The sequence below is a fragment of the Equus quagga genome, chromosome 4 (assembly GCF_021613505.1).
Source record: "Equus quagga isolate Etosha38 chromosome 4, UCLA_HA_Equagga_1.0, whole genome shotgun sequence".
Classification (NCBI taxonomy): domain Eukaryota; kingdom Metazoa; phylum Chordata; class Mammalia; order Perissodactyla; family Equidae; genus Equus; species Equus quagga.
The window spans coordinates 111,612,555-111,623,875 of NC_060270.1; the positions used below are offsets into that span (position 1 = coordinate 111,612,555).

General features: G+C 57.8%; 1 protein-coding gene across 1 annotated transcript; it reads right to left on the bottom strand.

Moving 5' to 3' along the window:
- Window positions 1-3,463: 3,463 nt before the first annotated feature.
- DLX2 (distal-less homeobox 2) lies at window positions 3,464-5,426 on the bottom strand. Its single transcript, XM_046657727.1, has 3 exons — window positions 5,033-5,426; window positions 4,366-4,550; window positions 3,464-3,871 (listed from the first exon to the last, which is right to left on the bottom strand). The coding sequence occupies exons 1-3, from the start codon at window positions 5,424-5,426 to the stop codon at window positions 3,464-3,466; spliced, it is 987 nt and encodes a 328-aa protein (XP_046513683.1).
- Between the last annotated feature and the right edge of the window lie 5,895 nt (window positions 5,427-11,321).

An 11,321-nucleotide genomic window follows, 5' to 3' on the forward strand; every position in this document is an offset into this window, starting at 1 on the left:
GTGCGTCGCCCCCGGCGGGGCTGGAGCCGGCCCCCGCCTCCCCCAGCCCCGGCTTTGTTTCTCCCCTGGCTCAGCCCTCCCCGTCCCCGCCCCCTCACTTCTGGGACCCGGGCGCATCCTCGCTCTCCCTTCTCTTTGCCCTTCTCCTTGTCTGCGGAAACGCCCCCTTCCTCTGGCCCCTGCACCCTCCTGCCCTCGGCTTCGCCGGCTTCCCGGGGAAAGGCGCGCCTTGGCGTTGCCCGACCCCGCCGCCGCCGGGTGCCAGGTTCGGTGACTCCGGCGAGTCTGTGGAGCCTTGGCCCACCCCGGTGCTGGGACCGCCCGCCCTCCCGGCTCCCAGGCTCGCTCATGCCAAGGCCTGTTGCGTGATTCCAACTTGGGCTGACATTCCCTGCCCCGGGCGCTCCGGCGTAGGCCTCTTAATCATCTTGTCTGCTGCAGATCCTCGACACCAGCCAATTTACTGCCCCGTCTCTCCTCGTGGGTTTCAGGAGGGGGAGGGGAGTGCGCGCAAAGGAGGGGAGGGCACAGTCAACCGCAGGAGGAAGGCTGGCACCAGCTACTGGCACTCAAAGAAAACCATGGAATTTGGAGCTGGGGGGAAGGGGGACAGGAATGCGGGTCTGCTAGGCGGCGGCTGCTTAGGGAAGCCAGAATCGCGGGGTCAACAGATTTCAGGCCAGGCCTCCCTAGCCTGGGAAACCAATGCAGGAAATGCAAACGGACACTGGATTGTGTAGTCTTCCTGCCTTCCCCAGAGCTCCAACTCCCTGGACCACACTCTGTTGTAAACCAGACTAGATGCAGGCCCCAAAACAATCTGGCCAGTCTCTTAGGACCATGTCACTGAGCCTAGAAGTTCACCCCCATCTCAGGTCTGTTTTTTGGCAGAGGCGAGTTGAAGACACACAAGGATGGCCTGAATAACCATCCTAGATGAAAGGAGGCCTGGATCCCGCAAGCAGGGCTCTCTGGCTTGCCCCCAACCTCCTGTTTAGCAGAGGTGGGGCCCTTCAGAGGGGATGGCTGAGGTTCAGGCTCCCCTGTAGGAAGCTGTGAGAGCTCCCCCTGCCCTAGAGTGCTGCTCTTCCACACCAGGTGAAGTGGGAAGGCCTCTGGGTCACTGTGGGCCTCATAATCTCTGGCAAAAGTAAAGGATCCCTGTTTGGGGGTATTGGGATAAAACAATATACTACTAATAGCAAAAATCTATCGTGTGCTTACCATTTGCCAAGCACTGTGTTACACTATTGTCTCAGTAAAGGCTCACAACAACTCGGAGATAGCCCTTATTATTTCTCCTTTCTTATAGACCTGCAAACTGCAGCACGGGAAGGTTAAGGAGGTAGCCCAAAGTCACAGAGTCAGTAGTTGAAGCCAGGAAGCTTCCAACTGTAAGCCCCAATGCTTTCAAGGAAAGGGACTTTCAGTTCAGGCCTGCATTACCCACCTACACCTGGCCTTTGCAGGGAATGTCATAAAGTGAGGTCACTTGCAAAGCTGGAAGCTAGTTTGCTGAGACCCAAGGTGGAAAGCTGAGCTGAATGATGTGTGCACCTCCCATCCCCCCTGCCCTCCCAGAGTGTGAGGTGGAAGGATGCCACTCCTGCAGCAATGTGCATTAGTCTCCCTGTGAGTGTGCATGTGTGTGTATGGCAGTTTCTATATCAGCGTGTGTGCATGAATTTGTGTGTTATGTGTGTGTGATTCAGTATGAATGTGTGACTGTGTGTGTATGAGTGCGTGTGTAATAGCATAGATGCGACTGTGAGAGTCAAGTGTCTGATTGTATGTGTGCTAGCTTAGCTCTGTGCGCCGGGGTCGCCCAGCATTCCAGAGCAGCCAACCCAGTCTCCCGAGGGCCTGGGTGACTCACTGAGCTCTGGGCTCAGGCAGCCCCAGAAGGGCCGAGGGGCAAACAGAGGGGAGGGTCCAATGAAGGGATCTGACCCGGGCCGCGGCAGCGTTCAGGCTCAGACGGCAGGTCCCCCGCGGCGGCTCGTTTGCAGTGCCTGGCCAGGACCACGGGCGCGGGGGCGGCAGAGACCGCCCAGGCGCGGGGCGGTGCCGGAGGGACCGGGCGGGCGGGCCGAGGCCGGAGCCGCCCGGCGCTGAGTGACTCACCACGTGGTGAGCCGGCGACCCCCGCGCGGTGCCTCGGGTGGGGGCAACGCGTGAACACTCCGCGGGGCCCAGCGCCGAGTGAGCCTGTCCTCGCCTCTCTGCGCCTCGCCGCACCCGCAGCCCCTGAAAGATGTGAATGTCACTCTCGGCTGACCAGGTTGCCCGCCTGGGCAGCGGCGCGAGCTTCTAGGTCGTGACACCAAGGAGAAAGCGCACACATCCAGTGAAAACAATAATTTATTTAAATAACTCTTCATATTGTAAAATCAACATTAAGAGCATGTTGTTTTCATAATAAATAACCCCAAAATACCTTTCATTTCAAGAACAAAGAGTTTAGGATAAGATAAAACAAATCCAAATCAGTAGCTATAGTTTGAGAAAATTTTTCAAAGGGAAAAATAAAACAGAGGGGTTGCTGAGGTCGCTGCCAAACCGCAGTTTTCACAAGTGGGGATTTACAAAAAAGTCTGAAAAGATGAGTATTTTAATACAAATAAATCAGTGGGAAAATCTGCAGACACCTTTATTTACAAACTCTATGTCGAAGTCCAGGCTAATAATCCTGAATAGGTTTTAAAAAAGATAATTTAAACACATTTTTTGCAGTGTCCACATATTAAAAAATCATTTTTTTCCAACATCAAAATGAGGTCATCCGCAAAGGCACCTAAACTTTTAAAAAAATAAAAATAAAAAAACTCCACGGGTGATGGATGAGGCAAGAGCTAAGGGAGAGTTTCTGCGGGAGAGCTAAGGCTGGGGAGGGGTGGGGGCTCCAAGGGCTGGAAACGGCAGGGCAGAAAAAAAGCGGCGGGCCGCCCAGGTCAAGGGGGCGTGTTGGGGAGGGCGGGCAGGCAGGACCCCTGGAGGTCAATAACCCCAGCGGACTGGAGCCAGCCTGGGGGCGCGCGAGGAGAAAGGAGCCTCAGAGCGCCCGGGAAGCCTCGCGGGAGGGGGAGGCGTCCCTCTCCCGGACTCAGCTCGCGGCCCGCGGCGGGGAAGGCGCCGGACGGCCTCGCAGGGCGGGGCGGGCGGGGGGAGGCAAGTCTGAGGCGGGGCTCAGGTCGGAAAGGCGACCGTGGCCGGCGGCCTTCCCTACGCCGCTGCCGGATTCCTTCGAGAGGAGCCCGGGGGGCGAGCAGACGCCTTCCAGTTCCCGGCCGCTGGGTGGCCGCGCGAGGGAGCAGGGCCAGGGGCAGGCCATCCCCCCCGCAGCAACCTCTGGGAGGGGTGGGAGGCGTCAACGGGCCAGTTGGAGAGACCCTCCAGCTCCGGGGGCGAGCACTGAGGATAACCGGTCTCTGCTCTCTCAGTCTCTGGCGCAGTCTCCCTGTGGTTAGAAAATCGTCCCCGCGCTCACCGGGGCGCCCCCGCCGCCGTGGTGGTGGTGGTGGTGGTGGTGGTGCGGCTGCGGGGTCTGCGTCGGGTGCAGCAGCGGCGCCGCGGCCTGCAGGTGCGAGGCGGAGCCCGAGGCCTGGTGGTACCAAGGGTAATTGCCCAGGAAAGCCGAGGCCGCGCTGCTCGGGCTGGAGCCGGAGCTGCCGGCGCCGCTGCCGCCGCTGCCGGGGCCGCCGCCACCCCCCATCCGCTGCGGCGCGCCGAAGTCCCAGGAGGCCGGCGCCGAGACAGGCGGCGAAGCGCAAGGCGGCGAGGCGCTGGCACCAGGGTGCTGCTCCGAGGGTATCTCCCCGCTTTTCCACATCTTCTTGAACTTGGATCGGCGATTCTGGAACCAGATCTTGACCTTTGTGGAAAAGGGACCCGAGCATTAGTGGAGGAACCTTGGCATGGGGCAGGGGAGGGGAGGAAGCGCAGAGAGACAGAGGTGGGCACTGAGCACCCTGGGCAGGCAACGGATCACGTGCCGCGGCCTCACAGGCTCTGATGGCTCCTACTCCATTGGGAGGTAATCTCGAAAAGCCCGGGACGGCTCTTGTGTGCGCACTGTGATGATGGTGACAACTGGGGTCAGGAGGGCCAATTATTTTACCCGCTTAATCAGTAGAGCGCGCGCGCGCGCAAGCGCGGATAGACAACATAGTACAAGATTTCTGCCCACCCCGATCCTTCCCTTTTCTTACACGCCGCGCCCCTGTGGGAGGTTTCAGCTTCGGGCGAGGAAGGTCAGGCCGCCCAAGACGCTGGCCTCGAAATCCTTACAATTACTTTAAAAATACTTCTGAAACCATTGTCCTGAACCCGCCTGCTTCCCTGCCATCCCAGGCCGCGAGCCCTCACCTGAGTCTGGGTGAGGCCCAGAGACGCCGCCAGCTCGGCTCGCTCGGGCAGCGCCAGGTACTGAGTCTTTTGGAAACGCCGCTGAAGAGCCGCCAGCTGGAAGCTGGAGTAGATGGTGCGGGGTTTCCGGACTTTCTTTGGCTTCCCGTTCACTATCCGAATTTCTGGCTCGAGGTCCTCTTTCTCTGCAACGAAACGCAATCGTGAGAACCGCGTAACCAGCGGAGCCCAAGGGTTCCCGACCGCCGGGAGTGCCCGGCGTGGGACTTGGCCTGAGCCTGGACGCGGGTTCCTGGAGACGCTGTGCCGAGCTCAGGCGCAACTTTGCAACCCGCAGACCCGCGCCACCGCCGAACCTGGGAACTGGACCCTCCAGGAAAGGGGAAGAAAGGCGCATACTGGAAAGAAAGAAGAAGCAGGTGGCAAGGAAATGAGGTTTACCATGAGGCATGCACCGCGCGCCCATTCGGACGCCGGGGCCACCCGGTCCCACCAGCTGAGCACTGAGGGACGTACCCGGTGACCCTCAGCAGATTGGAGGTTGAGTTAAAGGGCGCGGGCGGGCGGGGAGCAGGCAGTGTGAAAGGCCAGGGATCCAAACATTTGTATCCCACCCATCCCAGTAACTAGACCCACTTGGCACCCTCGACGCCAGCGTTATGCATACCGGGTTCGTTGTTGGCTGGGGACGAACTGGTCCCGTAGGGCGCGTAGGAGGTGTAGGCGGCGGTGTAGCCCAGGTCGTAGCCGCTCTTGGCGGAATAAGGGACGTTGTTGAGGCCACTGGCGTGGTACTGGTAGGAACCCATGTGCGCGTAGGGCGAGCCCCCACCGCCGCCGCCGCCCGCCGGGTGCTGCTGGTTGGTGTAGTAGCTGCTGTCGGTAGCTGTGGACACCGGAAGGGTGGGCGACTCCTGGGGCTTGTGGAGGCCGCTGCCGTTGCTGCTGCCGGGGCCAGCGCCGCCGCCGCTCGGAGGCTGCTGGTGCTGGTGGTACGTGCTGGAGGCCGTGATCTGGGTCGAGTGCATATCAGCCACCAGACTGTCAAAGACTCCAGTCATCCTGGCCCGGGACGGGAAAGAGCAAGGGTGGCGGGCGCGAGGGGGGAAGCGAGGCGCCTCCTCCGTCTCTCCCTGTCCCCTCCAGCAGTCAATGTAATTACGGGGGGGGTGGGGGGGGGGGGGTGAGGAGGAAAACAAGAAATGTGGCAACGGTCTACGCAACTCCTCCTCCGGGGGAGGCGATCACCGTGCACTGCTCGGGACAGCTGCCGCCGGCCGCATCCTCTCTCCGCCTCTTGGCCGGGTCGGCTCGTTGCCCAGCGCAGGCTCGGGCGGGGGGCGGGCAGTGGAGGGGGCAGGGGTGGCAGGGCCGGGCCGGCGCTCCGGGAGGCGGGAGCAGGTGAGCAGCAGCCTGGAGCGGCTTTACGATTGTCTGCGGGGCGGGCTCCTGCAGGGTGGGCATTTAACACTTGTCACGTGAGCGCAGGCGACGTCACCTAGCAACAGCCAATCCGAAGCGCCGGGGCGCGAGGCTAAGGGCGCCCGGGAACGCCGGGCGGGAGGCGGGTGTCACCGGGCGGGCGCTGCGGCTGCTGTGGTCGCGAGCGCAGACAGGCCGCTGCTGAGTGTGAGCAGCGAAGCGAGAGGCTGGGGGGGCGGGGGAGGAGAGAGGAAGAAGGGGGGAGCGGTGGGGAGTCAGGGTGGCCGGCGGCAGGAGGACAGAAGGCGTGAAAACAGAGACTGGCATTTCGTTTAGAGGAAGAAGAAATGGGGTCTCCCATCCCGTTCTGTGTACAAGTGCCAACCAATTCCAATGACTCGTACCTCCGTGCCCGAGGTCAGCTTTCAAACATTAATCAAAAGCGGTGCTGAGAGCCGGGCCAGCGCTAGCTCCGCTTTTCCTCGAAGTGTCTGGCACTTACTCTTGTCAGCCACTCCGCACTTGACTTAGTCAATTGATTTAAATTATCCATAAACCACGTATAATAATACCTGCTTCCTAACCAACCCGCAGGGATATTAGGACAATTAATTGGATAATATTTAAACGATTTTTCCTTGTTGCGTGAGAGAAAAGCTATATAAATTCAAAGGTATTATTGCTAATGATAGATTTGAAACCCTTTCCCCTTGTACTTTCCTGACACGCCGAGACACCGAGTAATGATGTATATTTCATGGCTAATTGACACCAGAAAAGCGATCCCGGGGATTTCCTCCCAGATTGGAAAGCTGGACCAGACTAACCAGATGTCTTTCAGTGTTCGTTCTAACTCTAAATTCTATGTTTTTACAAAAAAGAAGTGAGATAATACTTAGGTGAGAGAGTTATCTCGATACTACAAGTCTTGGTAAACTTCTAGAAACAAATAGAAAAAGTTTTATCTCGTGCACTTAGCCCTATTTTAGTTTTTTCAGTTTAGGACCGCGTTCCTCCCTCTCATTGCAATTTCTTCTTCTTCTTTTAAATCGGAAGTGGCGACTTCCTCTATATCCCCGTTTCCTGGTAGTTGGGAATCGTGGCCCAAAGTTGTGGGACACTCGCCTTTCCTGGACTCCAAGTCTCCTGTTCCTGCGGCTGTGCTGCCTTGTGGCGCCATCTGCTGGAGGTGTGCGTGGTTGCGGCGGGCCCCAGGAGACGGTCTAATCACGCCGAGGCGCCAGCCTCTGAAACCCCCCAAAAGAACAAAATAGTAATTAAAAGCCACAAAATTGTGCTAGTGCGCGCCATCTGAAGCACCCCTTCCTAAAGACATAACATGTCGCTGAAAGAACTTGTTACAACAACTGCCTAATGGAAAACAAGTTGATACTTTCAAAAATATGATCTTTGGTCTTCTTCCCCAGAAAAAGCAAGCGTGTAATTAAAACTCCAGTATCCACACAGCTCACCCTCTGCGGAATAATGAAGACAGTAATCCGCCTTCAAATCCGCCTGGATTTAGTTCCCAGCCGTTTTTTTTTTTTCCCGGTTAAGGAAGGCCCCTAGATGGAGAAGGGTGAGCTGTGGGGCTCACACCACTTGGCTGCACTGCCTCGTCGCCGCGCTCAGCCAGCTGCTTTGTGGGCCCTAGTTATAAAATTAACTTCTTGATATTTATCAAGATTGCCTTTTGGTGTCTTGACGCCAAATTCCAAATTTTTGGGTCACCACAGTGGTAGCTGTTTTGGCCTAGTATAGAAGCTTTTTTCCCCTGAAAAGGGAATATAAAAGAACCAGTCTTGCCTTCTCTCTGCTCCTTTGTTCCCACCACAAGCATACTCTCTGGACTTTTTCACGGTGGCAAGTTTGTTGTATTTTACTGTCAATGGGAATCTCCGTTAATAGCCTAAAGTCCAGGTCAGCTGAGATCTGGAAAATAGCATCTTCCTGGAAGGAAGTTCCCTTTAACTGGAAAACAAGGAACTGTGTGTGTGTACGTGGGAGAAAAGACCAGAGGCAATGAGCAAGGGGGAGAGAGAGAATTTACAGCTGTCTTTGGAGAATCAAATGAAAACTTGCTATATTAGAGATATTAAATCTGATAATCCGGACACAAATCTGGGTTTGCTCAAATTATCTGATCATCACATGACAATATCCAAATGATTTCCTCACTTTCGTCTAAAGTCAGGGAGGTAGTACCGTAGAGCACTGACACTCTTGTCCACAGTTCAGAGCAGGCTGATGCCCCTCTCCATAGTGATCTGACGGGGGTGGGGGGCGGCTCACACTGAGTTTGGGGGAATCGAGGTGCCTCCTTGCGGCCAAATTTCCTCCTCCGCCTCAGGGCCCCCTCCTTCCTCTTTTCTGCTTTCGTTTTTCTCTCTCCGCCTCGGCATTCACTTACTCCGCAGGGATCTAGAGAACGATGAGGGAAGGAGGGGAGCTCAGTGTCTCTGCCCTGGCCTTGTATGTTCCAATCTCATCGGTAAGACTTTCCCGCTTTGGATCCCGTGCCCGCCAGGTCGTCGCCGCGGCACTTTATCTGGTCACGGAGTCTCACCGTCTCCTCCCGCAGGAGCCTCGCAGCAACCCTCGCCACGCAAGGGCGGAATCTTGGTTCCCATCGTACAGATGAACGCTGAGACTCGAGGGCAGAAACGACTCTTTTGAGTTAGGTACCCCTCCTTTCTCTGCGGCCATAGCGCAAATCTCAGGGTGTTTACTGCAAGCCTTGGCTGAGCAGCTCGGAGTCTCCAGCAGACGGCTAGCGGCCCTGGAGAACGGGTTTGGTGCACCTTGCTTTCAGCCCCCTGCCCCACCGCCGGCCGGGGTCAGGATACCAGAGCTTCCTCCGGCCCAGTGCATTGGCTCTGCTGGACCATTGGGCGTCCTCCGTGACACAGACAGCCGATGCGCTGGGGGAGAGGACGCCCCCTGCCGGCAGGGAGCTGGGGTGGGCGCCGGCGTGCTCTTCGCGCGCAGAGGGACCGGCCCATTCTCACTTGCCTACCCCACTCGGGGGTCGCGCCTGCTGCTGCTGTACTGACCCGTGTCCCCACACTGCATTCTCTTGTCGAGGGGACACGGGTTTCCAGGCCGTTGGCCCGAAAGGCATTCTTTTCGCGTTTTCCTAGTAGTTCTAGGAATCTCTGCTTTCGAATCTCTTTGGGGTTCGTTCTAGAACTCAAAGATGAGGGTTTGGTTTCCGGGAGCCTCCTATCTCTACCTTTCTAGGACATGACTGGCCGTGCTCTCATCCCTTCGTTGGCCATTGCATCTTCTTGGGGACACCTCTCACCCAGTCCTTTCGCATTGCTGGCGTCCTCAACCTGGTTTCCCCCCTCCCCCCCGCTCGCCTCTAACACGGCCTGGAGGGACTCGGGGTGCAGTCAGCTCCTCCCAGCCCCTTTGGCCCTTAGGCAGATGGGATCTCTGACTCCGGGGACTGCATACTTGGATCCCATATATTTGTTTTCTTGTACAGACTCATCGAGAGGACATAATGGAAACACACCTTGGGGATGGGGGTGGGGACCTCGAGAAAACTCTTCGGGGGGGGGGCCGCGAGTGGGGCCTAGGGTCCTGAGACGTGGATGGCCGTCGGGTCCTCTGCCCTTGCTGCCCTAGCAGCCCCCTAGCTGTACCCTCACCTCTCCTTATGCCTTCAGCTCAGAGACTATCTCGGATTTCCGCATCTGCATGGGTCCCTCGCTCTACCTCTCCCTCCCTCACGTCCCGTGAGCTTGAAGGTCTCAGTCAGCCACACCCTCCGCCTACCGCGCCAGGCACCTGCCAGGTGCTGGGGGTTCCTGTCCTTCAGTAGCTTACCCTCTAGGGGAAAAAGCAACTATGTTGCGATAACTAATAGTAATGGCTAGCATTTATTTATTGAGCGTTTACTGAGCACCAGGAGGTCTGCCAAGATCTTTACCTTCATTATCCCACTGACCCTGAGAACTGTCTTACGTGGTGGGTACAGAATGATCCGCAGTGAGGAAATCAAGGCTTAGAGAGACCGAATCACTTGCTTTAAGGTCACACAGCAGAGTCAGGACTCGAACTCAAGTCTGGGCCTCTGAGGCAAGGCTGCTGCCACTCGGGGCTGAGTTTCTGGCCCGGGGATCAGGGAGAGAGCCGCACCACATCCGCCTCTCCCGGGCTGGGTGCCGCGAGCGCAGTGGGACAGGCGGGAAGAGGCGTTGACAATTCCGAGGTCGAGCGCTCCGCTCTGGCCCCAGGAGCCCACTGGACGGCGAGGTTCCTCCGGGAGACTAGCATGCGCGCGGGCCCTGCGCGGGAGGGATCCCGATCGACCCCGGGGAAATGGGCACCGACTCGAGGGCTCTCCGGAGGGCGGGCCGGGGGCGGGTGCCCCGGCCCTGCGCCAGAAACCGAGCTCTGGGCGAGTGCTATGTCCATGCTGAGTCTCCGCCAAGGGTGACGTTTGCTATCTGCTGGAGTGTGAGTAAACCCAAAGGCCTGAAGGAAAATAAGGGGATACTCGACGTTCACAGCCTTGACCCTTCCGAGGGAGGGTCGTGGCGCTGTGTTGTCAGTTCAGCGTGCTTCTTGAACTTTCAGACCCAATTTCGCCGTCTGCTTTCCAGGTCTTCCTGATCCAAGCAGACCCATTTCACTTCGTTGCACAGTCACTGGTGAAAGCCAAAGGAGCAAAAGCTAGGGTTCCTGTCCTGCTGGGGCGCCCAGCATGGGACGAAGGGTCCCCAGGCTCTGCGGGGTCGAGCTGGTGGCCTCACTGTCGAGTCCGAGCTCACAGGCCCGGATCCTCAGCGCGCGGGCGGGCAAGCATCAGGTTCGAGAGAAACGCCTTCTCCTTCGATGGCTAAAAGCTGCGGGATTTCGGCGTCCGGGTCGCGGAGCCACGAACGTTGATGGAATAAGGTACGATCCCCACCCCACCCCACCCCACCCCACCCCACCTCATGCCCGCTCCGCCCCAGGACAAACACTCAGACCGTTGGGATGTTTGCACTTTTAGCAGCACCCACGTTGCGTGATAAGAGATGTGCAAACAAATGGCTCTCAAGTTTTGTTCTCAAACCTGAAAGAGAACAATCTCTGACGTTCCTGGCCCCTGCACTCCGGGCCGCGGGAGCTGGGGGGCAGCGTGGCCTTGGTCCTGGAACCGCCAGTCCTCTGCGTGTCCAGCACTCGTTGGCTCCTGGCTGCCAGGTTGAAGGGCAACACCACCCGTAAGAGCGGCAGACATGTATCCAGGCTGGAGACTCGCCGTTCACCCCTCGAGGCTCAGAGCTCTGGGTTGTCAGTTACAGTAATGCTTCTGGAACTTTCAGACTTCTGCCTTCTAGGCCTTAGACCCTAGTCAGGCCCATTTCACTTTATTGTCTGTTCAGTGGTTAAAGTCGGTGAGCGCGGGCGCATCGCCCTCCCCGCCGGCGCCCCGCAACAAACCTGGAGAAGTTGGAAGGAACCAACCGTTTGAAACTCTCAGGACCCTTCTGGGTACACAGAATCCTTTCTTTCCACCCTCTCCCCTTACTTATCAC

Excerpts from the sequence above, each read along its gene's own strand:
- DLX2 (XM_046657727.1), bottom strand. The coding sequence starts at position 5,426 with ATGACTGGAGTCTTTGACAGTCTGGTGGCTGATATGCACTCGACCCAG. Across the intron at positions 4,551-5,032 it reads CCCAGCCAACAACGAACCCG|AGAAAGAGGACCTCGAGCCA; the intron begins GTATGCATAACG and ends GTTTCGTTGCAG. Across the intron at positions 3,872-4,365 it reads TGGGCCTCACCCAGACTCAG|GTCAAGATCTGGTTCCAGAA; the intron begins GTGAGGGCTCGC and ends TTTTCCACAAAG.